This window comes from Halichoerus grypus, chromosome 12, assembly GCF_964656455.1.
Source record: "Halichoerus grypus chromosome 12, mHalGry1.hap1.1, whole genome shotgun sequence".
NCBI classification, from domain to species: Eukaryota; Metazoa; Chordata; class Mammalia; order Carnivora; family Phocidae; genus Halichoerus; species Halichoerus grypus.
Window position 1 is genome coordinate 19,239,686 of NC_135723.1, and position 27,091 is coordinate 19,266,776.

At 38.3% G+C, this 27,091-nt stretch overlaps 1 protein-coding gene across 5 annotated transcripts in view; it reads left to right on the forward strand.

The window, feature by feature from the left end:
- Nucleotides 1-448: 448 nt before the first annotated feature.
- NAMPT (nicotinamide phosphoribosyltransferase) overlaps nt 449-27,091 on the forward strand; it is a 39,530-nt gene continuing 12,887 nt past the window's right edge. The window contains exons 1-8 of one of the 5 annotated variants that reach the window (XM_078060026.1): nt 2,012-2,204; nt 4,103-4,261; nt 9,022-9,110; nt 17,379-17,535; nt 19,198-19,301; nt 21,407-21,535; nt 24,521-24,679; nt 25,429-25,565. In XM_078060026.1, coding sequence (XP_077916152.1) covers nt 2,027-2,204; nt 4,103-4,261; nt 9,022-9,110; nt 17,379-17,535; nt 19,198-19,301; nt 21,407-21,535; nt 24,521-24,679; nt 25,429-25,565 — 1,112 coding nt within the window. In that variant the 5' untranslated portion in view covers nt 2,012-2,026. Of the gene's footprint in view, nt 724-1,349; nt 1,519-2,011; nt 2,205-2,407; nt 2,483-4,102; nt 4,262-9,021; nt 9,111-17,378; nt 17,536-19,197; nt 19,302-21,406; nt 21,536-24,520; nt 24,680-25,428; nt 25,566-27,091 lie in introns of those variants that run through there. The other 4 variants (XM_078060029.1, XM_078060028.1, XM_036109058.2 and 1 more) reach the window with 4 other exon arrangements.

Here is a 27,091-nt window from a genome sequence, read left to right on the forward strand (position 1 = left end):
CGTTTTGTTGTGATGAATCTCTCAATTCACAGCGTCCCCCTTCTCATCCCACCCCACCCCCCAGATAAAATGAGATTTTCACTAACTTTAAAAATAATCTATAAAGTTCCTGTGCCAGTTGTCATTGAACCGCTTTTTTTCCGGCTACTTGTATCTTGTAAAACCTAAATCTTGGAATTAAAAAAAAAAAAAGCAGCAGCAGCTACGCTAACCCTGTGGACAAAGGAAATCTTAGTTTTACGCAAAAATGCAATCACGTATGAGAATTGCGTAAGTGGATGGTCGGCACTTAGGTGAAGTCATTCGACGTCGTTTCCCTTACTTCTTTTTTGGAGGTTACCAAACCATTTCCCAAGATGTAACGATTAGAACAATGATGAAATCAGTTTTGCAGCGTGTCAAAACTTGGCCCGTTGCCATTTACTTCTCGGCACTACTAGATTCAATTAGGCCTCGTACTTTCATTATCTGTGAGGACTTAATTCAATCCCTGCCTTCACGTGCAGGCAATTTTCTCCGGGAAAGTCAAAACATCATTCAAAGGATCCAAGAGCTCAGCCACACAGCGAGGAAAGCGGAGTCGATGCGGCAGAGCAAAGGGGACCCTCAGACCTTCTTCCTCACCGCAGCTCTTCGGATTTTAAAGAGAGCCTTAGGAGGACCAGGAGGGACAAGAGGGATGCAGGCAAAAGGTTCGATCCTCAATCCCAGCCGGAGACAAAGGTGAGTGTGCGAGCGGGATGGGGAGACCGGCAGAGGAATGCTCCTCGGCCCCCAGCCGGGTGGCATGACTTCAGGGGACTCAGAAAACGAGCCAGGACAGGGTAGGACAGGAAGGTGTCAGCCGGGCGGGCGAACCGGCTAATCGCAGGAGGGCCGAGGCTGGGAATTCCCCCGCCCACCTCCGCTCCGCCGTGCCGGGAAATGAAACCGAGGCAGGGACGCGGGTCCCTGGCCGAGACTGCCCGGAAGCCTCCGGTTCCCCCCCCCCCCCCCGCTCCGCCGTGCCGGGAAATGAAATCGAGGCAGGCACTCGGGCCCTGCCGAGACTGCCCGGAAGCCTCCGGTTTCCCGGAGCGGGCGTCCGGGAAAAAGAGCGCGTGCCTCACGTCCTCTCCGCCCAGCCCCGCCCCCCCGCGCGCTGCGCACGCGCGGCCGCGCCCCGCCCCTCGCGTCCCCTCCGGGGTGATGGGGCGGGGACGGGGAGCCGAGGTGAGGAGTCGGTCGGAGTCCCTGGGCTGAGAGCTCAAGAGCTACCGGCGCCACCACCCCCCGCCGCGTCACGGCTCCCGGGCCCGCCCTCCAGTGGCCCCTCCTCCCCACTCCGCTTCCCCCTTCTCTCCCCCGCCCCTCAGACCGAGCGGTGACTTAAGCAACGGAGCGCGGTGAAGCCCATTTTTCTCCTTCCTCGCCGCCGCGCCGGGCAGCTCGCGGCGCGTGGCCCGCGCACTCCCGCCCGAGATGAATGCTGCGGCAGACGCCGAGTTCAACATCCTCCTGGCCACCGACTCCTACAAGGTAGAGGTTCGGGGCGGGGGCAGGTGAAGAAGGAGAGGGCGCGTCCAGGATGAGCGCGGAGCTGTGGGGCGGGGGGCGCCGCTCTGGGGTCGTGGCGCGGCACTATCCCGAGGGAAGGAGCGGGCGGGCGGCGGCGGCGACGGGCTGAGGCAGGTGAAGCTGGCGCCGCAGTGGGGAGGAGGTGGATGGAGGAGGGATGGAGGGATGGACGGCAGGAGGCGGGGCTTTGGGGTACGTGGTGGGGGGGCGCGGCGAGGGGCTGAGGCGGGCCTGAGCCAGCGCCGCCCGCCCGCCGGTCCGCCGCGGGGCGCGGGGCTCCGGGCTCGTGAGGCCGTGGCGGGGTCGGGGCCAGGGAGGCTTGGGCGTCCCCGGCCGAGCGCACGCCTTCCCCAGGAGCGCGGCCTTTTGGCCTTGGGCCGGGTCGGGCTGGGCCGGCCTGGGCGAAAGGTCGCCGGAGGAGCGGGTCAGTTAGGTAACGGCCCCTGGGGCTCGGCCATGGAGAAAGGGAATGGGGTTTGAGAAGTGGGTTTTCCCCCGCCAAGCTGAATCGAGTGCGCTCCCCCCTTGCTGGGCAGGTACGTCCCTTCCCGAGGAAGAGGTGGGCGAGGACCTCGTAGGGGTGCCGCAGCAGCCGGCTACGTTCTTCTGCCTGTGGCCGGGGTGTGGAGGACACTTATCCGCCCTCGGTAGGCGTGCTGGATTTCCTCGACCCACTCCACTGGGCTCGGTTTCAAACTCCTTGGCTGCTGGTGATCACTCATACTCCTCATCCCTTGTTGTAAAGGCCGATAGGCTTCCCTTATTCCATTAGGGCCACTGCAGGATTTCTGTGAAAAGGAAAGTGAAAACACGAGTTTTAACCCTGGAGAACTCCCAGAGAGAGAAATGACACCTTTGTGTTAATATGCCTGTTGGACAGTTGAATGTATTGCTGCCCCATCAGTTTTGTTTGAAACTCATACAAGTAAGTAAAGGAAAGAATGATTAGAGGAAAATCTGGCAAATGTTCTTTGCCCCAGTTTCCAAATTACATGAAGTAAACTGAACTATACTTTGCTAAGCTTTGTTGGCCAACGCACTTAAAAGATGAAATGTCAGGCCAGACACCCCACTTGAACAAAATAAATTTTAGTATTTACTTGACAACATGGTGGTTTGGAATATGAAGGAAAGCAAAATGCCCTCATATTGTTGGTTTTTGTTGTGATTTTTTGCTTTTTGTTTCTTTCCTTAAATATTTGGAGAAAGTATTTTGGAGAATCCCATTTTACTTACGTTCTGTTTTGTTCATTTCTTCCCAATCACCTTAACATTCTACTTAAGATAATTTAGGCCGGTACTTATTTAAAGTAGAGCCAAGTTTCATTAACAAGTGGTCTTTTAAATGGAATTTTACAGTGGAAATCTACACCATTGCAAGGAGATCAAAGTATTACCAAGTATGGTTTACTTGACCTTAAAACTTTCTCTTGTCTTAGTTCTAGTGTTTTGAGTATCTTCAGTAGTGATTTTAGAATGGTCTCATTCATAGTTTTTTCTTAACTAAATTTCTTTTGCTAACTTTTTTTCCTAACTAAATCTTTAAAATGATTTCCAAAAGTTTTCTTAATGTAGCAATTAATGATTTGGTTGGAAATGGGATATGTAAACAGGTTGATGGGTCTAACTTATAAAAACAAAAGGAGTACAAATTCCTTTAGTTTGTAGTTCCTCTGGCAGTTATACATAAGGAATGTAAAATTGCCTTAACATCAGTTTTCTGGGCTGCTTTTAATTAAAAGAGTGAATTACCTTAAAGTTTTCTAATTTCCTAGCATGACATACTTAATGCATTGTTAGAGTTTGCATCTATTTAATAAAGTTTATTCCTGCCCATTTTCAAATCAGACCAATATATTTTATTTTTCTCATATGAAACCTTTTTATTTTCTTACAAGGCTTTAAGTTTTTGTTTTAATTCTAGTTAGGTAACATACAGTGTAGTATTTGTTTCAGGTGTACGATATAGTGATTCAACACTTCCATATCATCACCCAGTGCTCATCAGGACAAGTGCACTCCTTAATCCCCATCCCCTGTTTAACCCATCCCCTTACCCACCTCCCCTCTGGTAACTATCTTTATTCTCCATAATTAAGAGTCTGTTTCTTGGTTTGTCTCTCTCATTTTTTCCCTTTGCTTGTTTGTTTTGTTTCTTAAATTCCACATATGAGTGAAATCATACAGTATTTGTCTTTCTCTAACTGATGTATTTTGCTTAGCATGATGCTCTCTAGCTCCATCCATGTCCTTGAAAATGGCAAGATTTCATTCTTTTTTATGGTTCAGTAATCCATTGTGTGTGTATATATATATATATATATATATATATATATATCACCTCTCTTTATTCATTGATCACGGACACTTGGGCTGCTTCCATATCTTGGCTATTATAAATAATGCTGCTATAAACATAGGGGTGCATGTATCCCTTTGAATTAGAGTTCTTGTATTTTGGGGTAAGTATCCAGTAGTAAAAATTACTGGATTGTAGGATAGTTGTATGTTTAACTTTTTGAGGAATCTCCGTACTGTTTTCCAGATTGGCTGCACCAGTTTGCATTCCCACGAACAGTGCAAGAGGGTTCCTTTTTCTCCACATCCTCGCCAACACCTGTTGTTTCTTGTGTTGTTGATTTTAGCCATTGTGACAGGTGTGAGGTGATATCTCATTATAGTTTTGATTTGCATTGCCCTGATGGTAAGTGATGTTGAGGATCTTTTCATGTGTCTTTTGGCCATCTGTATGTCTTCGTTGGAGAACTGTCTGTTCATGTCTTCTACCCATCTTTCAAATTGGATGATTTGTTTTGTGGGTGTTGAGTTGTATAAGTTCTTTATATAATTTGGATACTAACCCTTTATAGGACATGTCATTTGCAAATGACATTTTCCCATTCAGTAGGCTGCATTCTAGTTTTGTTGATTGTTTGCTGTGCAGAAGCTTTTTATTTAGATGTAGTCCCAATAGTTTATTTTTGCTTTTGTTTCCATTGCCTCAGGAAACATACCTAGAAAAAAAGTTGCATCGGCTAATGTCAAGAAGTTACTGTCCATGTTCTTTTCTAGGATTTTTATGGTTTTAGGTCTCACGTTTATAGGTCTTTAATCCATTTTGAATTTATTTTTTCGTATGGTATAAGAAAGTGGTCCAGTTTCATTCTTTGCATGTAGCTGTCCAGTTTTCCCAACACCCTTTGTTGAAGAGACTGTCTTTTTCCCATTGGATATTTTTTCCTGCTCTGTCGAAGATTAATCGACCATGTAGTTACGGGTTTATTTCTGGGCTTTCTGTTCTGTTCCATTGATCTGTGTATCTGGTTTTGTGCTAGTACAATACTGTTTTGATTACTACAGTTTTGTAATACATCTTGAACTCCAGAATTGTGGTATCTCCAGCTTTGCTTTTCTGTTTTGAGATTGCTTTGGCTACTCAGGGTCTTTTGTGGTTCCATACAAATTTTAGGATTGGTTGTTCTGCTCCTGTGAAAAATGCTGTTGGGATTTTGATGGAGATTGCATTAAATGTGTGAATTGCATTGGGTAGTATAGACATTTTAACAATATTTGTTCTTCTAATCTATGAGCATGGAATGTCTTTCCCTTTCTTTGTGTCATCTTCAGTTTCTTTCATCAGTGTTTCATAGTTTTCGGAGTATAGGTCTTTCACCTCTTTGGTTAGATTCATTCCTAGGTATCTTATTATTTTTGGTGCAAATGTAAATGGGATTGTTTTCTTAATTTCTCCTGCTGCTGCTTCAGTATTGGTGTATAGAAATGTAAGATTTCCGTACATTGATTTTGTATCCTGCAACTTCACTGAATTCGTTTATCAGTTATAGTAGTTTTTTGGTGGAGTCTTTTGGGTTTTCTATATATGGTGTTATTTATCTGCAAATAGTGTTTGACTTCTTTACCAATTTGGATGCCTTTTATTCCTTTTTCTTTTCTGACTGCTGTGGTGTGGATTTCCAGTAATATGCTGAGTAAAAGTAGTGAGAGTGGATATCCTTGTCTTGTTCTAGATCTCAGGGGAAAAGCTCTCAGTTTTTCGCTACTGAGGATGATGTTCGCTGTGGGTTTTTCAGGTATGGCCTTTATTATGTTGAGGTATGTTCCCTCTAAACCTATTTTGTTGAGGGTTTTTTATCATGAGTTGTACTTTGTCAAAATGCTTTTTCTGCATCTATTGAAATGATCATATGGTTCTTATCCTTTCTCTTATTGATAAGATGTATCACGCTGATTGATTTGCAAATATTCAGCCACCCTTGCAACCCAGGAATAAATACCCACTTGATCGTGGTGAATAATTTTTTTAATGTATTGTTGGATTCGACTTGCTAGTATTTTGTTGAGGATTTTTGTATCTGTGTTCAGCAGAGATATTGGCCTGTAGTTATTTTTTTTAGTGGTGTGTTTATCTGGTTTTGGTATCAGGGTGATGCTGGCCTCATAGAATGAATTTGGAAGTTTTCCTTCCTTTTCTATTTTTTTGGAATAGCTTGAGAATAATAATATTAACTCTTCTTTAAATATTTGGTAGAATTTGCCTGTAAACCCATCTGGTCCCGGACTTTGTTTTTTAGGAGTTTTTTGATTACTGACTCAATTTCTTTGCTAATAATCACTCTTTTCTAATTTTCTATTTCTTCCTGTTTCAGTTTTGTAGTTTAATTTCTAGGAATTTAGCCATTTCTTCTAGGTTGTCCAGTTTGTTGACATATAGTTTTTCATGATATTCTTATAATTGTTTGTATTTCTGTGGTATGAGTTGTTATTTCTTCTCTCTCATTTGCGGTTTTATTTATTTGAGTCCTTTCTCTTTTTTTCTTGATGAGTCTTGATAGAGGTTCATCAGTTTTGTTGAGTTTTTGAGAGAATCAGCTCCTGATTTCATTGCTCTATTCCATTGTTTTTTTAGTTTCTGTATCATTTATTTCTGCTGTAATCTTTATTATTCCTTCCTGCTACTCTTTCCAGGTTTTGTTTGTTGTTTTTCTTTTTCCTAGCTCCTTTAGGTGTAAGATTAGGATGTTTATTTGAGATTTTTCTTGCTTTTTCAGATAGTCTTGTATTGCTACAAACTTGTGTCTTAGAATTGTTTTTGTTGCATCCCAAAGGTTTTGGGCCACTGTGTTTTCATTTTGTTTCCATGTACTTTTTAATTTATTTTTTGATTTCCTGGTTGACCCATCATTGTTGAGTAGCATGTTATTTAACTTCCATGTATTTGTCATCTTGCCAGACTTTTTCTTGTGGTTGACTTTTAGTTTCATAGTGTTGCGGTCAGAAAAGATGGCATGATGTGACTTCGATTTTCGTGAATTTGTTGAGGCTTGTTTTATGGCCTAATATGTAATCTATTCTGGAGAATGTTCTGTGTGCACTTAAAAGAATGTGTATTCTGCTGTCTTAAGATGGAATGTTATGAATTAATCTGTTAAATCCATCTGTTCATTCAAAGCATTGTTTCCTTATTGCTTTTCTGTTTAGGTGATCAGTACATTGATGCACACGGGCTGTTAAGTTCCCTATTATTATTGTATTATTTTCCATTAGTTCCTTTTTGTTTGTTATTAACTTATATGTATTTGGTGTTTCTGTGTTGGATGCATAAATATTTACAGGTGTTACATCTTCTTGTTGGATTGTCCCCTTTATTATTATAGAGTGTCTTCCTTTGTCTCTTGTTACAATCTTTGTTTTAAAGTCTAATTTGTTCAATAAAAGTATTGCTACTCTGGCTTTCTTTTGATCTCCATTTGCATGATAGATGTTTCTCCATCCCCTCACTTTCAATCTGCAGGTGTCTTTAAGTCTAAAAGGAGTCTCTTATAGGCAGGATGTAATCTAGTTTTTTTTTTTTTATTCCTTTTGTCACCTCATGCCTTTTGATTGGAGTGTTTAGTCCATTTACATTCAAAGTAATTATTGATAGATATGTATTGTCATTTTATTCATTTTTGGGGGGGTGGTTTCTTTCTCTGATCTGTTCTTGTCTTTCTCTCTTTTATGGTTGGCTGGTTTTGTCTTTAGTCTTTGCGTATTTATTAGTGGTTTTATGTTTGTGCTTACCATTAGGTTTGTATGTAATCTCTTTGGCATTTAGCAGTCTATATTAAGTTGATGGTCATTTAAGTTTGAATCCATTCTTTATTCCTCTCCTCCCCACATTTTAAGTATATGTTGTCATATTTTCCATCCTTTTATTTTGTGAGTTTCTTGACTGATTTTTTTTACAGAGCTATTTTTACTGCTTTTGTATTTCCCACCTTTATACTGTCACTTTTGGTCTCTATGTTCCACTCAGGGATTCCCCTTTAATATTTCTTGCAGGGCTGGCTTAGTGATCATGAGCTCCTTTAATCTTTGTCTGGGAAACTCTTTATCTTTCCGTCTATTCTGAATGATAGCCTTGCTGGATAGAGTTTTCTTGGCTGCAGATTTTTCCCATTCAGGCACTTTGAATATATCATGCTCTCCTGGCTTAGAAAGTTGCTGCTGCATGATCTGCTGATAGCCTTATGGGGTTTCCCTTGTATGTGACTATATTCTTTTGTCTTGCCGTTTTAAAATGTTTTATCACTATATTTTGCCAATTTAATTACTGTATGTCTTACTGTGGATCTGCTTTTATTGATTTTGGGGGGGGCGGGGTAGGGTGTCTATGTCTCCTGGATCTGGATGTCTGTTTCCTTCCCCAGTTTGAGGGAAGTTTTCAGCTATTATTTCTTCAAATAAATTTTCTTCCCCCTTTTCTCTCTCTTCTTCTGGGACTCCTAGAATATGAATGTTAATATGTTTGATGGAGTCACTGAGTTCCTTATGTCTGTTCTTGTTTTGCATAATTATTTTTCTCTTTTGTTCTTGATTACTTTCCATTACTCTGTCTTCTAGGTTAATAATTTGTTCCTCTGCTTCTTCCAGCCTGCTGTTCATTCCATTAAGCATGTTTCTTATTTTGTTTATTGAGCCCTTTATCTCGGCTCTGTTATTCCTTATCTCTGTGTTAATGGTCTGACTGATACCTTCCACTCTTTTCTCAAGTCCAGTGAGTATTTTTATGATCATTACTTAAAATTCTCTATCTGGCATGTTACATAATCTGTTTTCACTTAGATCTCTGCCTATGACCTTGTCTTGTTCTTTCATTTGGGACAAGTTTGTCTTTCTTCTCATTTTGTCTTAGTCTCTGTGCCTGCTTCTGTGTATTAGGAAAATCAGCTACATCTCCTGTTCTTGAGGCTAATGAAGAGGAGATCCTGTAGTGCTGTGCCATGTAATGTCCCTTGTTCCCCAGGGCCTGGCACTTCCGGGAGCATCTCCAATGTGTGCTGCATGTGCTCAGCTGTTGTGTCCTGGATGCTTTATCCTTCAGGCCAGTCATCTGCAGAGACTCTCTTTGCTTGTTTTGGGCCGTGTTTGGTCCCTGGTCTGAATGTAGCACGTTTTAACTAGGTGTGCTCTGTTCTGCTTGTGGAATGAGGCCTGTCGCCACTGCCACTGGAACCGAAGCCCTGCAAATCTCCCATCTCTGGAGGCACTGTGTGAGCATGGGTTTGGGCTGGCCTGGGTGACGGGGCCCACAGTGCTAAGACTGAGGCAAATGTGACTGGGAGGGGCAGTCCCACCCAAGCACAGTGGAACTGTGGGGCTTGGTGTAAGCAAGTTAGGTAGGGAGTGTGGATGCTATGCTGGTTCTCATAGGCGGTCCTATTCTTACACTGAGGGGCAGGGAGAGGGAAATGGCTCCTGCCAGTTCCTTTGTTCCTAGAGGGGTCTCTCCATCGATGCTGCCCCTCTGGGACATGCTCCAAGATGAGCAGATAACCTCCCCACTGTGTGCCCCAGGCTCTCTTCAGGTCACTGTTTCCACACTCTGTTCATGGGCTGTTTGACCTGCCTTCTCTCCAAGAGCAGTGCAATGCCCTCTGGGCTCTAACCCAGCCAAGCCTGCTCACCTTTAAAACTCAAGGCTTTAAGCCCTGCTAGTTGCAAGAACTCACGAAATTTGGCTCCTCTTGCTTTCCAAGCTCCTCTGTGTGTTAGTCTGTCTCTAGCCCTTCTCTCTTCCACTGCAGCAACAATGATCCGTTTCTCCCAAACCTCATTTCCATACTTCCTATCTTCTTCGATGTGTGTGTTCTCTACTTTTTTTTTTAATTTTTTTATTGTTATGTTAATCCCCATACATTACATCATTAGTTTTAGATGTAGTGTTCCATGATTCATTGTTTGTGCATAACACCCAGTGCTCCATGCAGAACGTGCCCTCCTCAATACCCATCAGCAGGCTAACCCATCCTCCCACCCCCCTCCCCTCTAGAACCCTCAGTTTGTTTTTCAGAGTCCATCGTCTCTCATGGTTCGTCTACCCCTCTGATTTCCCCCCCTTCATTCTTCCCCTCCTGCTATCTTCTTTTTTTTTTTTTCCTTAACATATATTGCATTATTTGTTTCAGAGGTACAGATCTGAGATTCAACAGTCTTGCACAATTCACAGCGCTTACCAGAGCACATACCCTCCCCAGTGTCTATCATCCAGTCACCCCATCCCTCCCACGGTTTGTTCTGCCAGTCTTCAGGTCAATTTCTAGGGTATTTAGGGTGATTAGATAGTTATCTAGTTGTTGGATGAGGCACGCCTTGTATCCTCCTACTCTGCCACCATCTTCCAAGTTTGTCTAATATGAAACCTTTTAAGAAGATTTTCATCTTGGGGCTCCTGGGTGGCTCAGTCGGTTAAGCATCTGCCTTCGGCTCAGGTCATGATCTCAGTGTCCTGGGATCAAGCTTCATGTTGGGCTCCCTGCTCAGTGGGGAGCCCGCTTCTCCCTCTCCTTCCTCTCCCCGCTCCCTGAAATAAATAAAATCTTTAAACAAATTTTTTTAGGGCGTCTGGGTGGCTCAGTCGGTTAAGCGACTGCCTTCGGCTCAGGTCGTGATCCCAGGGTCCTGGGATCGAGTCCCACATCAGGCTCCCTGCTCTGCGGGGAGCCTGCTTCTCCCTCTCCCACTCCCCCTGCTTGTGTTCCCTCTCTCGATGTGGCTCTCTCTGTCAAATAAATAAATAAAATCTTAAAAAAAAAAAACAAATTTAAAAAAAAAAAAAATTTTTATCTTAGTAAGATTTTTCATTTTTCCTCCCCAAAAGTCCCTCAAGAGGATTCAGTCAGGTTCATATGTTTTATACCAATGGTTTACAACAGTACACTAAAATAGATGGTGTATTCCACACTGACATTTTTCAGTTTCATTTATCTTACATATTTTGTGGTCCTTATAATCTGTATTCCATTTTTACCTTGTTATCTTCTTAGATGAAGAAGAGACAGGAATGATAATCCTGAGGTTAGAAGTAAAAAAATTTTTATTTGGTAATTACATGAGACTATTACATATTCTACTTACTACTGGCCAGTTAAAGTAGGTAGGGAACATAGTGGTTTTAGACGTGTTGATGGAAGAGAGAATATTGTTGATTTCTTCTTTCTAAAACTAAAGAAAGAATAGTTGGTTGTCTTAAGGTCTACAAAAAGATTTTTTGCAGATAGTAGGGTAGTGTCCAAGCACATGACAGCACGGTTATTTTGTTTTTACTTGTATCCTCTCTGGAGGGTTCAAGACAATTTGGATCAAAGGAGGAGAATTGAAAATATATATTCATTTCTGTAATCTCATACTATATTATATATAATAAACTGAAAAACAGGTAAATCTGGTTGTTTCTTCTATTTTCATCCTGGGCTCTTGTTTAATCATTTTTAAAATGGCATAAAGTAGAAGTATCTACTGGGTTGTATTTATGTTTTGCTAAGCCAGCTAGGGAAAGGTGCACTGGGCTGCTTTAGCCATTGTAGTACTTAAAAAGCATTTGGAACTTCTTGTAAAGGAGACCGGTCAGATTTTTGTTTTGGGTTTTTTTTTTTCCTCCGCCTATCCCTGGGGTAGCCATTGAATTAGTTTACAAATAACTGACTCATTAAAAGGTGCATTTCTGTTCCTTGTTTCTTTCCCTTCTATGTAGATAATATTAGTAACAAACTATAGCAGAGAATAGTTTCATTATTTCTGAACATTTTACCTATTAGTAGATTAAAATGGAAGGTGTTGTCAGTTGAGTTGAAAAATATATATATTGTACAATAGTAATCTCTAAACAATTTACACATCATCCATTGTTATGAATTGTGCTATCCAGTGTGGGTTGCTTCTCCAAAGGTCATTTCATTTGTAAACTGGTTATTTGGAACCCAGCCCATTTTCATTAATTCATTTAATAAATACTGGAGATCTCCTAGGTATTGTAAAAGACAAAAGATGTCTCTTAAAATCCAGGATGGGTGAAAGTTGGTTTTAGAGAAGTTACAGAAGATTGTATAATTTATGTATGGTGATTAGGCATCCAAGGTAGCTTTTTTTTTTATTTTATTTTTATTTTTTTTAAGATTTTATTTATTTATTTGACAGAGAGAGACACAGCGAGAGAGGGAACACAAGCAGGGGGAGCAGGAGAGGGAGAAGCAGGCTTCCCGCTGAGCAGGGAGCCCGATGTGGGGCTTGATCCCAAGACCCTGGGATCATGACCTGAGCCGAAGGCAGACGCTTAAGGACTGAGCCACCCAGGCGCCCCAAGGTAGCTTTTTTTTTTTTAAAGATTTTGCTGCCTCACTAATGGCAGATTAACAGACTTTAAAGATTTGGGCTTTTTGGAAAAAGAGTTGGGGACAGATCTTACTGGCAAGTTAGTCCTGGCTGGAACTTTAGTTACCCAGTGTCTGAGCTGTTCCTATTTTTCATAGTTGCTTCTTTTTCATTACTTCTGAACAAACACTTAAGTTAAATGTCACGGTGACTCTCTCATGGCAGCCTGAGCCTTGTGAAGAGTGGAGTACTGTTGCAGTTTGTATGTCAGAGATTACCTGTACATTCGTATGATGCAATTTTCCAGTGAGTTTTATATTATAAATTATAGGAAAAGTTCAGGCAACAAATAAAATACTATATGTAAATCATGAATACACTTCATAGGAAGATTAATTTAGGTCAGTAGTAATTATATAATATTTTGCAAAACAAAGATACCAGAAGCTGGTGTCCTCTTTGTCAGTTGACTACATCTTTCTCAATGGTGTGGCCAAAAAAAGTACAAATTATCAGGAACTCTGTGCTAGGAGGTTTAGGGGAAGGGGCAGTATGATTATAGCTGATTTGACAATTTCCTCTTTTCCCCAAAGTATAATCCAAAAATCTTTTAGCCATACTTTTGAAGTTGTTATTGCTTCAAAAGCCAAATAGCAAAAAATTATTTTCTGTGGCAATAGAAGTATTTCTAAGGCTTGAGAAATCTTAAATAATGTTGAAAAGAAAAAAGAATCAGTTAATTTTTTTTTCTATTTCTAGCACATTAGCATTGACAAGGCAGAAGGTCTTAGCCATTGTAAGGCTGAGTGGATCCTCTTCTGAGTGCCCTTATAAATTATATAGATAATATAACTTATTTGTGACATTATATATATTTTCCCATGTGTTCTTATATACACATGGTGTTGTTAAAATGTTGGCTTATGATCATTTCTTAGCTGTTAAAATTATAACTGATAAAGTAGGTTAGTAGTGGTTGCCTTTGTCTTGTGATCCCATTGTGAGAGGAAAGCTCTTGAAAAAACATCAACTTTATGGGAAATCTGGAGAGGCTCAGGAAAAACTTAGAGTTTGCTCTCACAGAAAGATTCTTTGCAACTTAAATACTTCTTATATTTCTCTTCATTTTTTAATTATTTTTAGGGGGGAGGAGGAGCAGAGGGAAAGGGAAAGAGAGAGAGAGACTTTTAAGCAGGCCTGATGCCCAGCGCCGAGCCCGACGCAGGGCCCAGTCTCACGACCCTGAGATTACAACCTGAGCTGAAATCAAGAGTTGGATGCTTAACCGACTGAGCCACCCAGGCATCCCTGATACTTCTCTTTAAATGTCATACTTGGGACAAGGATATTTAGTTTAGTAGCCGAGGGATTGATTATAATTTTTAGCTTTTCATGAAGTAAATCAATCACATGACTGTGAAAATAACTTCTATTTTTTTTTAAAGATTTATTTGAGAGAGCGAGATGAGAGAGAGAGAGAGTACATGGGAGGGGGGGAGGGTTAGAGGAAGAAGCAGGCTCCTCGCCGAGCAGGGAGCCCAATGCGGGACTCGATCCCGGGACTCCAGGATCATGACCTGAGCCGAAGTCAGTCGCTTAACCAACTGAGCCACCCAGGCACCCGAAAATAACTTCTATTAAAAGAGCTAATTTTTCTGGTGTGCCAGTGTTCTTTACCACACATGTATGTGTATACTGCTAGTGCTCTATTAGCTGTAGGAAAAATCATGCTAGTTGAGGAAACATTTTTAGAGGTAAGGTTTGCTGAGGATATTATGAGAAATTAGTTATTTTCATCTTATAAATAATGTTAAATTTATTATAGAACCATTTTCTCTATTGATAGAAGTCAAAAGTAATGCTAAAAAAACCCAACATGATTTAATAGCTCCCTTTTTGTAGTTCAGTTTAATTTTGAATACTATGAAACTTTGTATTACTTGACATACTTAAAACTGAGCTCTTGATTTCCCAATCCATTCCTTCCACAGCCTTCCCCATCTCAGTAAATGGCACCATTATTCACCCAGTTGCTCAAGCCAAAAATGTAGGAAACACTTTTGTTTCCTCCCTTTTTATCCCCCAAATATAATCTATTAGCCTAATTCTCCTTTACCTCCAAATGAGCCACTTCTATCACCTAAGCTAGTCTTTAGCCTCTTACCTGATGGTCCTGCTTCCTCTTTGGTCACCCTGTAATCCATTCTTGACCTCACTGTCAAGCTGATCCTCGTAAAATATGAATCAGATCATATTCATTCCAGCTTAAAACATACTAAGGGCTTCCTATTGCACTTGATGTAATATTCAAGCTCCATGTGGTAACATACAAGCCCTTACACGATCTTATCCCTGCATCTCTCTGTGACCTTACCATGTACTCCCTCTTCCTCCTCCTCCTCCCCACTCTCCAAGCACCAACCACGCTGGCATTGTGTTCTGTCCCTTAAATCAATGTATTTCCTACCTCCTTATAGTTTAGGTCCTGTCACATGTCACCATCTCAGAGAAGCCTTCCTGGCCCCCTCTTTACAGCAGTCTATCAGGCCCCCTCTAGCCCTTCATTTTCTTTTAATTTTTCAAACCTACATCTAGATCTGAAATTATTTTGTTGATTTATATGTTATTCTTTGACCTTCCAACCCTCATTAGCCCTTTGAGAATAAAAACCACCTTAGTCCATTTATTTCCCCATCCTCAGTACCTGAAACAGTGCCTGATACATAGTGGACATACAGTATATATTTGTGAATAAACTATTTTCAAAATAACAATTTATTAATTTGATTTTCTGCTGTATCATCTCATTTTCTAGTGAAGGTTCCAAGTGGTTCAGCAGAAAGCAAAATGAAGAGGGTAGTAAACCTAGCAAAACTGGAACCATTACAAATCTTTTATTGGCTGTATTCTTAGAATAGTATTTACTAAAAAGCTCTGTTTAAAAATTTTTTCCCATTAAAACAGTGGTATAAGCCAATATAAAATAGATCCAAACATACTATTTGATTCTTTAAATATATTGGGTGTTCATTGGTAGGTGGTTAATTGCCTGAGAATTAGCTTCTTCAGCTAAATTCTAGAACAGTTCTTCAAAGTTCTCCAAAGAAGATTTTAGAAGTCACACTTCATTTCTAATTAAGCAGCCTAGACAATTTTGTGTTTTTAATGACATTTGTTTTCAGAGGAGGCATTCTGAATATTTATGCAAAGGTTTTAAGTATATAATTAAAGAATATGGCAGAAGTAAAGCTTTAAAATTATAAATACATTCAGTCATTCTCCAGAACTGGAACTGTATTTGTATGATTGAAAAGTTTTAGTATACTTTTAGACCAAAGTGGAGTTAAATAGTTTAGGAACATTTCCATTCAGCATTTGACTGCTTGGTCTACTCAGAAGATGAAAATAATTGATTTGCCTTCTCATACTTTTAAATTTGACATAGAAAAAGTAAATTTATAAAGATGCACCCTTAAGTATCTGAACTGCAAAAAGGTCAAACTACTGAGAGTCACAGCTATGAATCTGACTTCTGTAAACTTGCATAATGTGATCCAGACCTTTGATTTTACTTCATCGTAGTTGACTTTTCTTCTACCTCACTACTTATTCCCACTAAAGGAGTTGGAGTTATTTAGATTGTAAACTGGACATTTTCATTTTTATATACATCTTGCATATATTTTTAGGTGGTGGTAACTTTTGCTAATCATTTCTTAAGTAGCTGAAATAGTAGTGATTTATTACTAGGATATCATTCATATGTTGTCTTTGCATTTTAGTGAATTGGTTCATAGATTTAACTGCTCTGGGTTTTAACTGTTTTACTGAGCTACTACTTCAGCTTCCAGCAGTATCAGTCCCTAGGTTCTAACCTAAAAAACAAAAAACCCAAACCAACTCCTGGTGTCTACCTCTAGGTTTCAGATTCTTCTCACAGGTTGCCTTCAAGCAGCATAAGGGTGCTGTTTTCATAGAGTTGCAAGTTGCTTCTTTTGGAGAAGAAAGATTTATTAAACATTTGTGATTTTTTTTTTTTTTTTTTGCTCTCTATATAGAGTATATTTATTTTAGAATTTTTGTGCTAAGCTACAAAGATTTTTTAGGTTAAAGCCAAGTTTTACTTTAAGATTGTGCATCCAAACAAGAAAAGCATTGGTTTCTCTAAACTTAGGATCAGAGCTAAACAGGAAGAATGGTTCATGTTCACAGTGGTCATCCATGGAACTTGTTCTGCAGCGATCATTCCACCATCACCTGCTTGACCGCCCTCTACCTTAAGCCTTAAGGCATTTTCATTCCTACTGTTTCAACAGAGCACATACGTATTATTCTTCCACTTACTTTCTATTGGTAAAATGTTTTAACCACATTAAAATATAAGAAAATTCAAATTAAAATGAACTCACTTTTTTCTTAAAACAAAGACGTATTAACTTTCAACAGTAACTCTAATCCAAATTCATGGAAGAGAAATAATATTTCTTCATGTTTTTAAACTCCTAAGGATTTGATGTTGCATTGGACAGGCATTTATTTCCCAATTCAGAGGAAATTTGAGAAAAAGTAATATAAAACAGGATTTTATTTATTTTTTTTACTGCTCCTGCTGCATTCATCCAGGTTTTCATAGTGTTACTATGAAGACTGGAAGGAGTCATTCTCACTACCTCGCTATATAGATGCAGTAGAGTCATGGGAAGTCGTTGACTATTGACTTATCAAACATAGCACATTTGGGTAGTAACAGTACCAAATTCTGCTTCCAGTTCATTTTTTATATCATGGGTATGCCCCCCCTACCCCCCCGCCAGGCAGCTACATCTCTTTCCCTGAAGGAAGACCATTCCCCAAGACCAAATGAGATACCTGTCTTCAAACTTTGATTTCAAGTGTCCGTCCATCCCCTTAGAGGCTTCATACTTCCTTAAGTTCAGTTTATTTGTTTATAAAATTTTAATACTCTCCTGTGGTTTTGAAATTAAAATACTGAACTATTAAAAAAGTATCCTAATAAGTATGATGCTTATTCTTTACAACTAGGAAAAGAAGCTGATCAGTAGCAAATAAGAAGTGTAGTTTCTCTGGTTTTAGATAATTTCAAGCCCTTTCTGTCATGTTTTATATTCTGTTCTAATGTTCTCTAACTCAAGTATTTCTCTTTCCTTTAGGTTACTCACTATAAACAGTACCCACCCAATACAAGCAAAGTTTATTCCTACTTTGAATGCCGTGAAAAGAAGACAGAAAACTCCAAGATAAAGAAGGTGAAATACGAGGAAACAGTATTTTATGGGTTGCAGTACATTCTTAATAAGTACTTAAAAGGTATTATTTTTCCTAGTACGTTTAAAACGCTGCTTTTATGTAACACTTCATAATTTTTCTCCTATATTGTTATATTCTATGATTTGAAATAACTCCTTCAATAGTTTAATTTTGATATGTACTTAACTACTTTGACTATTTTAGGGGTTATTTTGGAATTGTAAAAAATCTGTTAATTTGAATGCATTAAATCTTATAATTTGGTGTATGTGCTTATTGTTCTAAATATGAGAAAGATTTTCTGAAACTAGTAAGTTTGGGAATAAGTTTAGAAAAGTCAGTAATTTTCTGAGGCTAATCTGGTATGTTAATAGATTTAAGTCATTCACAGTAAAGGATTCATTATTCATCTGGGAATTCATTTTGAATTATGGTAGCAATTAGAATATTTTTGTCATAGTCTGTTTTATCTTAAAACCCTATTTTTCAGAACTGCCTGACACTGTGGCCTTAGTCTCAAATGCATTTTAAAATGGAAAAAAAAACCAAAATAATTTCTGTGCTTTTGTATTTGAAAGTCCACGTCTAGTTTGTTTTATAATAGTATTTCTGGGGCGAAAACAGTTCACAAAGGTTTTATACATTTTGGAAAATTTTATCTGTGAAGCCTTTTCAAATAAAAATCTCAAATGAAGACAGATTAAGTTGAATTTTACACAGATAATAACCTTTTTCCATAATCTTGGCAGTTTTAAGATCAGACAGTTCAGATATGTTATACCATTGAAAACATACTTGAGTATCCAAAGTACTTTGCAGTAAGACTTCCCAAGATATTTTTTTTTTTTTTTAAAGATTTTATTTATTTATTTGACATAGAGAGACACAGCGAGAGAGGGAACACAAGCAGGGGGAGTGGGAAAGGGAGAAGCAGACTTCCTGCCGAGCAGGGAGCCCGATGCGGGGCTCGATCCCAGGACCCTGGGATCATGACCCGAGCTGAAGGGAGACGCTTAATGACTGAGCCACCCAGGCGCCCCCTTCCCAAGATATTTTAAATGAGTTTACTAGTGACCTTATATAGAGAAAGTTACTAAAGATTGATGTCATACTTCAGTTCTACAGCTTAAAGACTTTATAAAATATTATTTATAATTATAGCTAAAATTTATGAATTGCCTATTATAGACCAGCATTATGCTAAGTATATGTCTTAACTCACTTAGTCCTCACAGTCATCCTGTAAGTAGGTGCTCTACTGTTATCCTCATTTTACAGCTAAAGATAACTAAAAGTATATTTGAGAAGCAAAAACTTAGTCCTTGTGTAAATTATTGGATTATCAGCCCTGAAGACACCCTTTATAAATAAAGTAAAAAGGTTCACCTGGAAAATTATCTATATCAAATTTGAAGAGTATATATATTAATAGTGATAGAAAAAATATCAACTTAGAAGTTAACTTATTACTGTGATTTAAAAAATAATAATTTCTTCTGTACATCTGCTTTTCAAATAAGAACTTATATGCTTAGGGTGAGTGAGCAGAAGGGCAAATTCCTTTTCTGGCTGTGCTGTTGACTCTGGGTGATCATTTAACTTCTCAGTTCTTGGTTTTTTATCCATAGAATGGTGAAATATCTAGAAAGATTAATCCTACAGCAACTCAGCAATTTATAGAATGCCTTTAGAAATGTAAACAGGAGAAATCTGTTTTTTCAGGTAAAGTAGTGACCAAAGAGAAGATCCAGGAAGCCAAAGAAGTGTATAGAGAGCATTTCCAGGATGATGTCTTTAATGAAAAGGGATGGAACTACATTCTTGAGGTAAAAAATGGTTTTCACGTTTTGCTCTACTTTGGTTTTGCTTTTAGTTCAAAATTTCTTAAAAGGAATTTGAATAGAAGACTATACTTATGACTTATTTTTCTGTCTGTGACCCGAATATAATGGCTATTTTAGATACTCTTGTGAAAAGTTAAGGGTGACATTTAAATTTTTTCTATAGCAGGTCTCAATAATTGGTTATAATATAAATGAATTATTTAAATCACTAGCATTTTTCAGAAAGGAGATTTAATCTTTTCTTTGAAAATGTACTATAAGAAAGGGCATGGTTATTTGGCAGTTTTAAAATTTAGGTCTTTTTTCTTGGCTATAGATCATTTAAGGGAAAAGATGCAGTGAGTCTATCACTATGCATTAATTCTAGGAAATTTCCCTGACTGAATCATTGGAATGGTTCCATGTTGATCCATAAAGTCAATTTTTATTCTTTGTTGTCCTGATCGATTACTTAAGTCCTGTAATATTCATACCTAGCATGTTTGGATCGATTACTTAAACTTTTGAGCATCCAAAGACCTGGGAATTGAGTTATGAGAGTTGAATGTCCTCTGGTGGTGGTCTTTACTACAAAGATAGATTGGGAATGGGATCTTTTGGCATCTTGCCATGTCAAGTGTTCATTTATGTCTTAAAAACAAATGTTTTTTCCACTGTAGACTATCAAACACAAAATAATTAGAAATACTTTAACTTTCAGGCCTATATTGTAATACTGAGTTTTACTGTTTTTTACTTAAGGGTCTTTGAAGAAGTCAAGTAAGCACTCTGTGCTATACTTTCCCTGTATCTTAAGTAAGATCAGTAAAATCTGTTGGCTAAATCCTGCACTTAACCCCATTTGGTTTGTTGGGAAGAGAAAAGTAATAGGTGTTAAGCTTATTAATATAATTCCCAGTAGCCAGGGTGATAAATCTTTTGATTTTATGTTCAGAGAATTTTAGGGATCTAATCTAGTCTTATCTAACCCTGTTTTAAGAATAGTCTGAGACCTAGAGATGTTAAATGACTTGCCCAGAGTCCAAGTCAGTATTTTTGAGTCCACGCTAGGATTTCTAAGGCAGTAATTCTTTCTGCTCTATCATGAGGCCTTCCAGTGCTTCTCATTAAACAGATTTTTCTTTTATTTAGTTACCTGTCCCAAATCACATTAAAACTACTAGGATTTCTGAAATAATTTGCCTTCCTAGCCAACATTTAGCCACAGCTTTTACCTTTAAAAGAAGAGCGGCATAATTAAATGTCCGAAAACATACTCTGTAGCGAATATGTTTCAGGCTAATTTTGGAGAGAACTGTTGCACTTGGATATTGATTGCCAAAGCTTTAGGAAGTACACTTAATGATTGATCTATCTATTCCTAAAGTGGTTTTGGTCAACTACCAGAATAAAGAGAAAACCTATTTAAGATTCTTCTACTGGCAGGGATCGCTCGCTCTTTTCTTTTTTTTTCTTTTTCTTTTTTAAGATTTATTTATTTGAGAGCGAGAGACAGATAGCGAGAGAGAGCACAAGCAGGGAGGAGAGGGAGAAGCAGGCTCCCCGCTGAGCAGGGAGTCGGATGTGGGGCTCAATCCCAGGACCTGAGCCAAAGGCAGACACTTAGCCAACTGAACCACCCAGGCGCCCTCTCTTTTCTTTTTTGTTGTTATTTTGTTTGTTGCTAATAGCAGTCCCTTATTTTGTCTTTTAGCCTTTAGCTTTTCTTTTATGAAAATGACTACTGAGAAGAAAGATAGTGTTCTTGGAATATTTTTGGAATATGTTGGAATAAACTTTTTTTGAAAAAATGGGAAAAAACAACTTTTTTCTTTAGATGACTTTGAGATTATCTTCTAGTGAGAAATGTTCTTAGCAGAAGTACTCTGATAACATAAAATTTAAAAATTATATCAGTGCCTAAACTGTTAATCATTTTAGCTAATTTTATTTCAAGAGAATAAGGATATTCTAGCAATACAGTAACATGTACAATTGCAGTTTCTATGACAGTAAGATTAGCTTCTGTAAAATATAAAGAACCTTATTAAAATAAGTAACTACATATCATCTGTTGAATGAATAAATTCATTATTATCTGTTACCAGAAATATGATGGGCATCTTCCAATAGAAATAAAAGCTGTTCCTGAGGGCTATGTCATTCCTCGAGGAAATGTTCTCTTCACAGTGGAAAACACAGATCCAGAGTGTTACTGGCTTACAAATTGGATTGAGGTGAATTGTTTTATTTTAATTACTATTTAACATCAACTCAAGGTGTAAAAACCATTCAACTGGGATTCTAGTTTTAAAATTGCTACTAATAAAGCTGTATAATCTCCTACAATTTACTAAACCTTTCCAGGCCTCAGTTTTCTCATTTATAAAGTAACAGTTGGATTAAATAATCTTTAAGGTTCCCTCCAGTGAAATATAATGTTCTGAGACTTTATCTAAGTGAAATTATTAAGAACTATTACTGTTAAAGCTTTGTTGGCCTCCATCTTGTTTGTTGCAATCCTAAGTGTATATTATCATAGAGAAAACTGAGAAAAGTAGCACAGGTTTATTTTTAGTAACTTAAGATTTTTTGTGGATATTCTGTTCTAATTATACTAAAGGAATTTTGTTCAGATTTTTAATAACAGCTTTCTTCATTATCTAATCAGCTTAGAGCCTACGCTTTACCACCTGATATTTCTCATCTAAACAATACTCAAGACTTGCTGATCTTTTTGTTTAATTTCTAAGCCCAAAAAGGAGGATACACTAGAGACTCTGAGTTTATACTGCAAGGCTCTTTGTTTTCCGTTCATCTGTACCTAAGCAGTCCTGTTTTCATATGCTCATAGTTTTAACATTAATAATCTACTTAGCTTCTCAACGGCTTAATTTAGATTTTCTCTACTAGAGGAAATACCCTAGAAAGTGACTACAGAAATACCACCCTACTATCTGAGAGGTGTTTACCCAGTGCTTAGAACTAATTCATTATCTTAGTAGTTTATTGGTTAAACTAATTTGTTGTTATATTATAAAATCATACATTTGAGGTTATTTATAAGGACTGGAAAATTTAGAAGAATTAAGAGGTCTAAGAATGTGTTTGAAATACATTGTCTAAGTTGACAGAAAATTTAAAACTCTCTTAATTAGACTCTTTATGGGACATCAACTTAGGGTAGGCTAATAGGCCCAGAAAAAAGGTCCAATTACCCAAAATAAAGACTTAAAATAGTTTACTGCTTTGTACTGGGAAATACTAGATTTTAAGAGGATGATATTACAAAAACACAAGAGAAGAGTTATCCATCTATCCTTTTACAAAAACTTCAATGCCAAAAGATCCCAAATAGATAAATCTTATTTTGAAAATCATCATCTATGGGTAGCCTTTTTCACTTTTTTTTTAATTTTCTGATTGAGGGTTTAGTCAGTAAGTACTTGTCCCTTGTGTCTAACTGAACTTCCATAAAGCAGATATTTATGGACATAGAGGTCTGATTCCCAACTCACCTTGCTTCATGTATGTTTTTATCTTAAGAAAGTGGAAAAAAAAAAAAAAAACAAAAAACACTAGCCTTTAAAAACAACAATAACAAGAAAAAAAGCCTGTTGTAATAATCATTATTATTGTGGTGTATTTCACTAAAAAACCATGAAGTTAAAAATGTTAATATAGACATCTTAGAGCAGTAGTTTGTTAGCAAATAAATACCATTTTTAATTTAAAAATGACTAAATGTAAAATCCAGCATGAGACTGTTCGCTTTTGAAGGGAAAAAACATTACGTAGTTCCTTGTTTTTATTTGCTTAGAACGTGAAACAGAACTTCCATCAAATTTGCTTTCTATTTTATTAATATATATTACCTTAAATAATTTCAGTCCTTGCTAGCTATTTTTATCTAAGCCACAACAGTTTATGGCCTGACACAATCCCTATTATGGTTTCTATTATAGATCCTATGTTTTATAAAAAACTGTGTTTACTCTAAATACCAAGTCTCCAGAAGAGGCTTCTTCATGGTAACTTTGCATCCTTTGTGGGTTTCTGTTGCAAGGGTAAGAGGAGGTTTATCCTAATCTTATCAATCCCCAACCCAAGTTTACTACCTTGTAAATGAAGTCTGATACCAAATCCAACAAACTTGTTACTTACAAAGATGTTGCTCAGGCAATCCTTGATTTAAAACACTTTAAAAAGCACTAAATAGTATTCCTTCCAATGACCTTTCCCAGTGTATGTTCAGAGTTATTGCTAATATTCTTTGCTATTCACCATACACTGAATTTTAAAACCCACTAAAAATACTGAATTGCTTTATCAATATCAATATTGGTGCTAGAAGAAACCTTAGTTCTCAAATCAGATTTCAGAACATGTTTAGAAGAGCCCAACGTTCTGCAAAGATGTCTCAGACTTACAAAGGGGCTGAGGAATGAACACATTGGGCTAAACGTAACCATCTCTTCCAAACAAAACGCAAAACCAAACCTTTTTGCTGTTAAAAAGAATTATAAAATAGACAGTGACCTCACAGTTTTACAGCATATGCAGAAATGTTTCATGTAGCTTTCTTAAAATGACTTGATAAAAGCCAAGGATGTAAAGCCTAACTCAGTGAATAGAATTCTCTAGTGCTAAGCGAAAGCATCTCCGAACTAAAGAACCTACTGGTAGTCACAATAGATCTAAGGAAAAATTAGATCCAAGACTATGTAGAGAAGTAAATGATACCCATACTATTCAAAGTGTATTCCCATGCTGGTCCATAAACGAGTTGATGCAGGTCCATGTTAAATACAGAAATTGAGGATAACCACTTATTTAGAAACTTTCATGGTAATTGCCTCAACACCTAAGTGTGAGTGTATTTTATAAAACTGTTTGTCCATGACAGATTGAAAATTTAAAAAAAACTGGTCCTTTATCACATAGTCTTTCTAAATATTATTTGCTTCGTTGGCGCTTTGGATAGAAACTAGGTAATTTCATGTTCTCTACTATGAAGGTCCTGCTGTGCTTATCCTTTGTGTTGCTGATTCACTGTATCTGGAATGCACAAGGTGGGCATCTTGCTATGCAGTTCACGTGTCTAACTGGTATTTCTGGTCGGATGGAGGTCTAGGACGTCCCTCCAGAGAAAGCAGGGATTTTCCTCAGAAAGAACTCAATAGTTTATATTCTAATAATTGTGACTAATTTTATCACTACAGACTATTCTTGTTCAGTCCTGGTATCCAATCACAGTGGCCACAAATTCTAGAGAGCAGAAGAAAATATTGGCCAAATATTTGCTGGAGACATCTGGTAACTTAGATGGTCTGGAATACAAGTTACATGATTTTGGCTACAGAGGAGTTTCTTCCCAAGAGGTAAGAAACTGAAATGAACTTCATTTAATAGAATGTGGTTTGTTGGTTAGATTACCATTATAAATTTGGGGGGTTACTGATACTGATCTTGGTTCTGAATAGGCTACATTGTAAAATTCCAGACATTCAGTCAATATATATATTAAGTACCTACTCTGTGTTAGCCTCTGTTCAGAGTACATGGCAAATGTCCCTATCCTTTATATATTGGATGGATGGACAGACATATAATGTTATATATTATAATAAATTTAGCAGGTGTCAGATAATGTTCTACAAAAAGGTACAAGGCAGAGTAAGGGAAAAGAGGCTGGTGGGAAATGGGGGTGGGTCACTATTCAGTAGGTCTCTTGCAGGAGGTAACAGTTGACTCCTTAAATATTTAGGAAAACTGGATCTTTGTCATACGACCTGTTATCTCTGATAATAGTTAAATATCTCTCCAAGAATAGCTGAAGACGGGGCGCCTGGGTGGCTCAGTCGTTGAGTGTCTGCCTTCGGCTCAGGTCAATGATCCCGGGGTCCTGGGATCGAGCCCCGCATCGGGCTCCCTGCTCCGCGGGCAGCCTGCTTCTCCTTCTCCCACTCCCCCTGCTTTTGTTCCCTCTCTTGTGTCTCTGTCAAATAAATAAAATCTTTAAAAAAATAAAAAGAATAGTTGAAGACAATTCCTTTGAGAGATACACTTTATACCTCAAAGCATGGGTCTTTTTCTTTTGTTGGATTTTGGTTTGTGGTTTATTTTCCAGACTGCTGGCATAGGAGCGTCTGCTCATTTGGTTAACTTCAAAGGAACAGATACAGTAGCAGGAATTGTTTTTGTTAAAAAATACTATGGAACGAAAGATCCTGTTCCAGGCTATTCTATTCCAGCAGCAGAACACAGGTACAATTCTGTTTTCATCCTCCTATTATCTAAACATTTGTTTTCTAAAATGACTTTTTTCACTCTTGTATTGGTGATTCAGTGATGTTTTGCTTAATTACAAGCCAGGAACTACAGTAAATCTTCACAAATGTAAGCAATACAAGTTCAGTATTTATAGTAGGTATTAAAGATTAGTATCAGAGAGAGAACTTGGAACCATCCTAATAAACACTGTTGAAGAGCTTTCTTTGGCACTTTCATTGCCATGTAAGTTTCATTTTAAGAACTTTTAAGAACTGCTCTGTTGCCACATGCAGGTATGTTTTGTTAAATCTAGGAGCACTCCCTGTAAAACGTGGTCACTTCCCTGCTTTCTGCATGCCCTGCAAGTTGTCACCTGGACCCAGTACCCTCTATTGTAGAAGAGCAGGGCCCTTTGATGAAAGCTTCCTTACCGGCTCCGGCTAAGCCAGCTCAAGTTAAATGAGAAGGCAGTTACAATCTTGAGTTCAGCTGCTCTGCTCCTGCATTTAACTTCATTCAAAGTCAGTGCAGCTTTTATAGTTTCTGGTTCTTAATAACCAAAATTATTTACTGTAATCAGTTTGGGGAAGTTTATTAAGTTCTACTCATACCTGGATATCGCAGGGTGCTAAAACCAGCAGTGAGTTTTAGAATAAAGCTGAGGTTTTATCCAAGGCAATCTACTGGGTGCTATAAGGGATAGAAAGATACAAGAAATGGACCCTGTCTTCAGTATAAAAATAATAAACTAGCAACATTCTGCTCTGTTGATGAAGTACTTTTAAAGAAGTTAAAGTGCTCTAGTGGTACAAGGGAAGGAAAGGAAAGATGTTACCTCACTGGCAGGATCAAGAAAGCTTTTTGTAGAGATGGTTATGTGAAATCATCACTTCTTGAATAAATAGCAAAATTTAATGGCAGACATAATCTTTATTGCATGCCTACCACAGGTCAAAGCATTGTCCTGAGAGAGCAGGAGTGAAAGAGGAGAGTGAATGTGTTTGTTTAGGGGATACAGGCTGAAACATGATAGAGATTTTGTTGGGAACGTAGGGGTAGACCCAAGACAGGTTAGTAAAGGCCCTCAAATTCATTTGACACTGAATGTTAACTGCACATCATGCTAGGTTAATCTAATTACTTTTTCAAATGAGAGTGAGCATTGACATTTTGAGCATAAGGAGCTTTGTCATCAGAGAAATATTTTAGGAAGATTGTTTTGATAGCAGGATATCCTATAAATTGACAGAAACAAGAAGTTAGGAGGCTGAATAGGAAGCTGTTGCAACAGTTTGGAGAGATGACAAGATGCAGAACCCAGTGGGTCAGTGAATGGAAAGAAGTGGCTAAACATGAGCAGTGGCTTGGGAGATGAAATTGCTAAAACTTGATGATTAGGTTGGGGCTGGTAGAGGGTAGATTCCGCAAACATTCATGGGCATTGCTGTATCAGTAGGGCCCTGTTGAATACTCTCACAGTCAAGACATGTCATCAACAGATGAAGGTTCTAGCATTACAG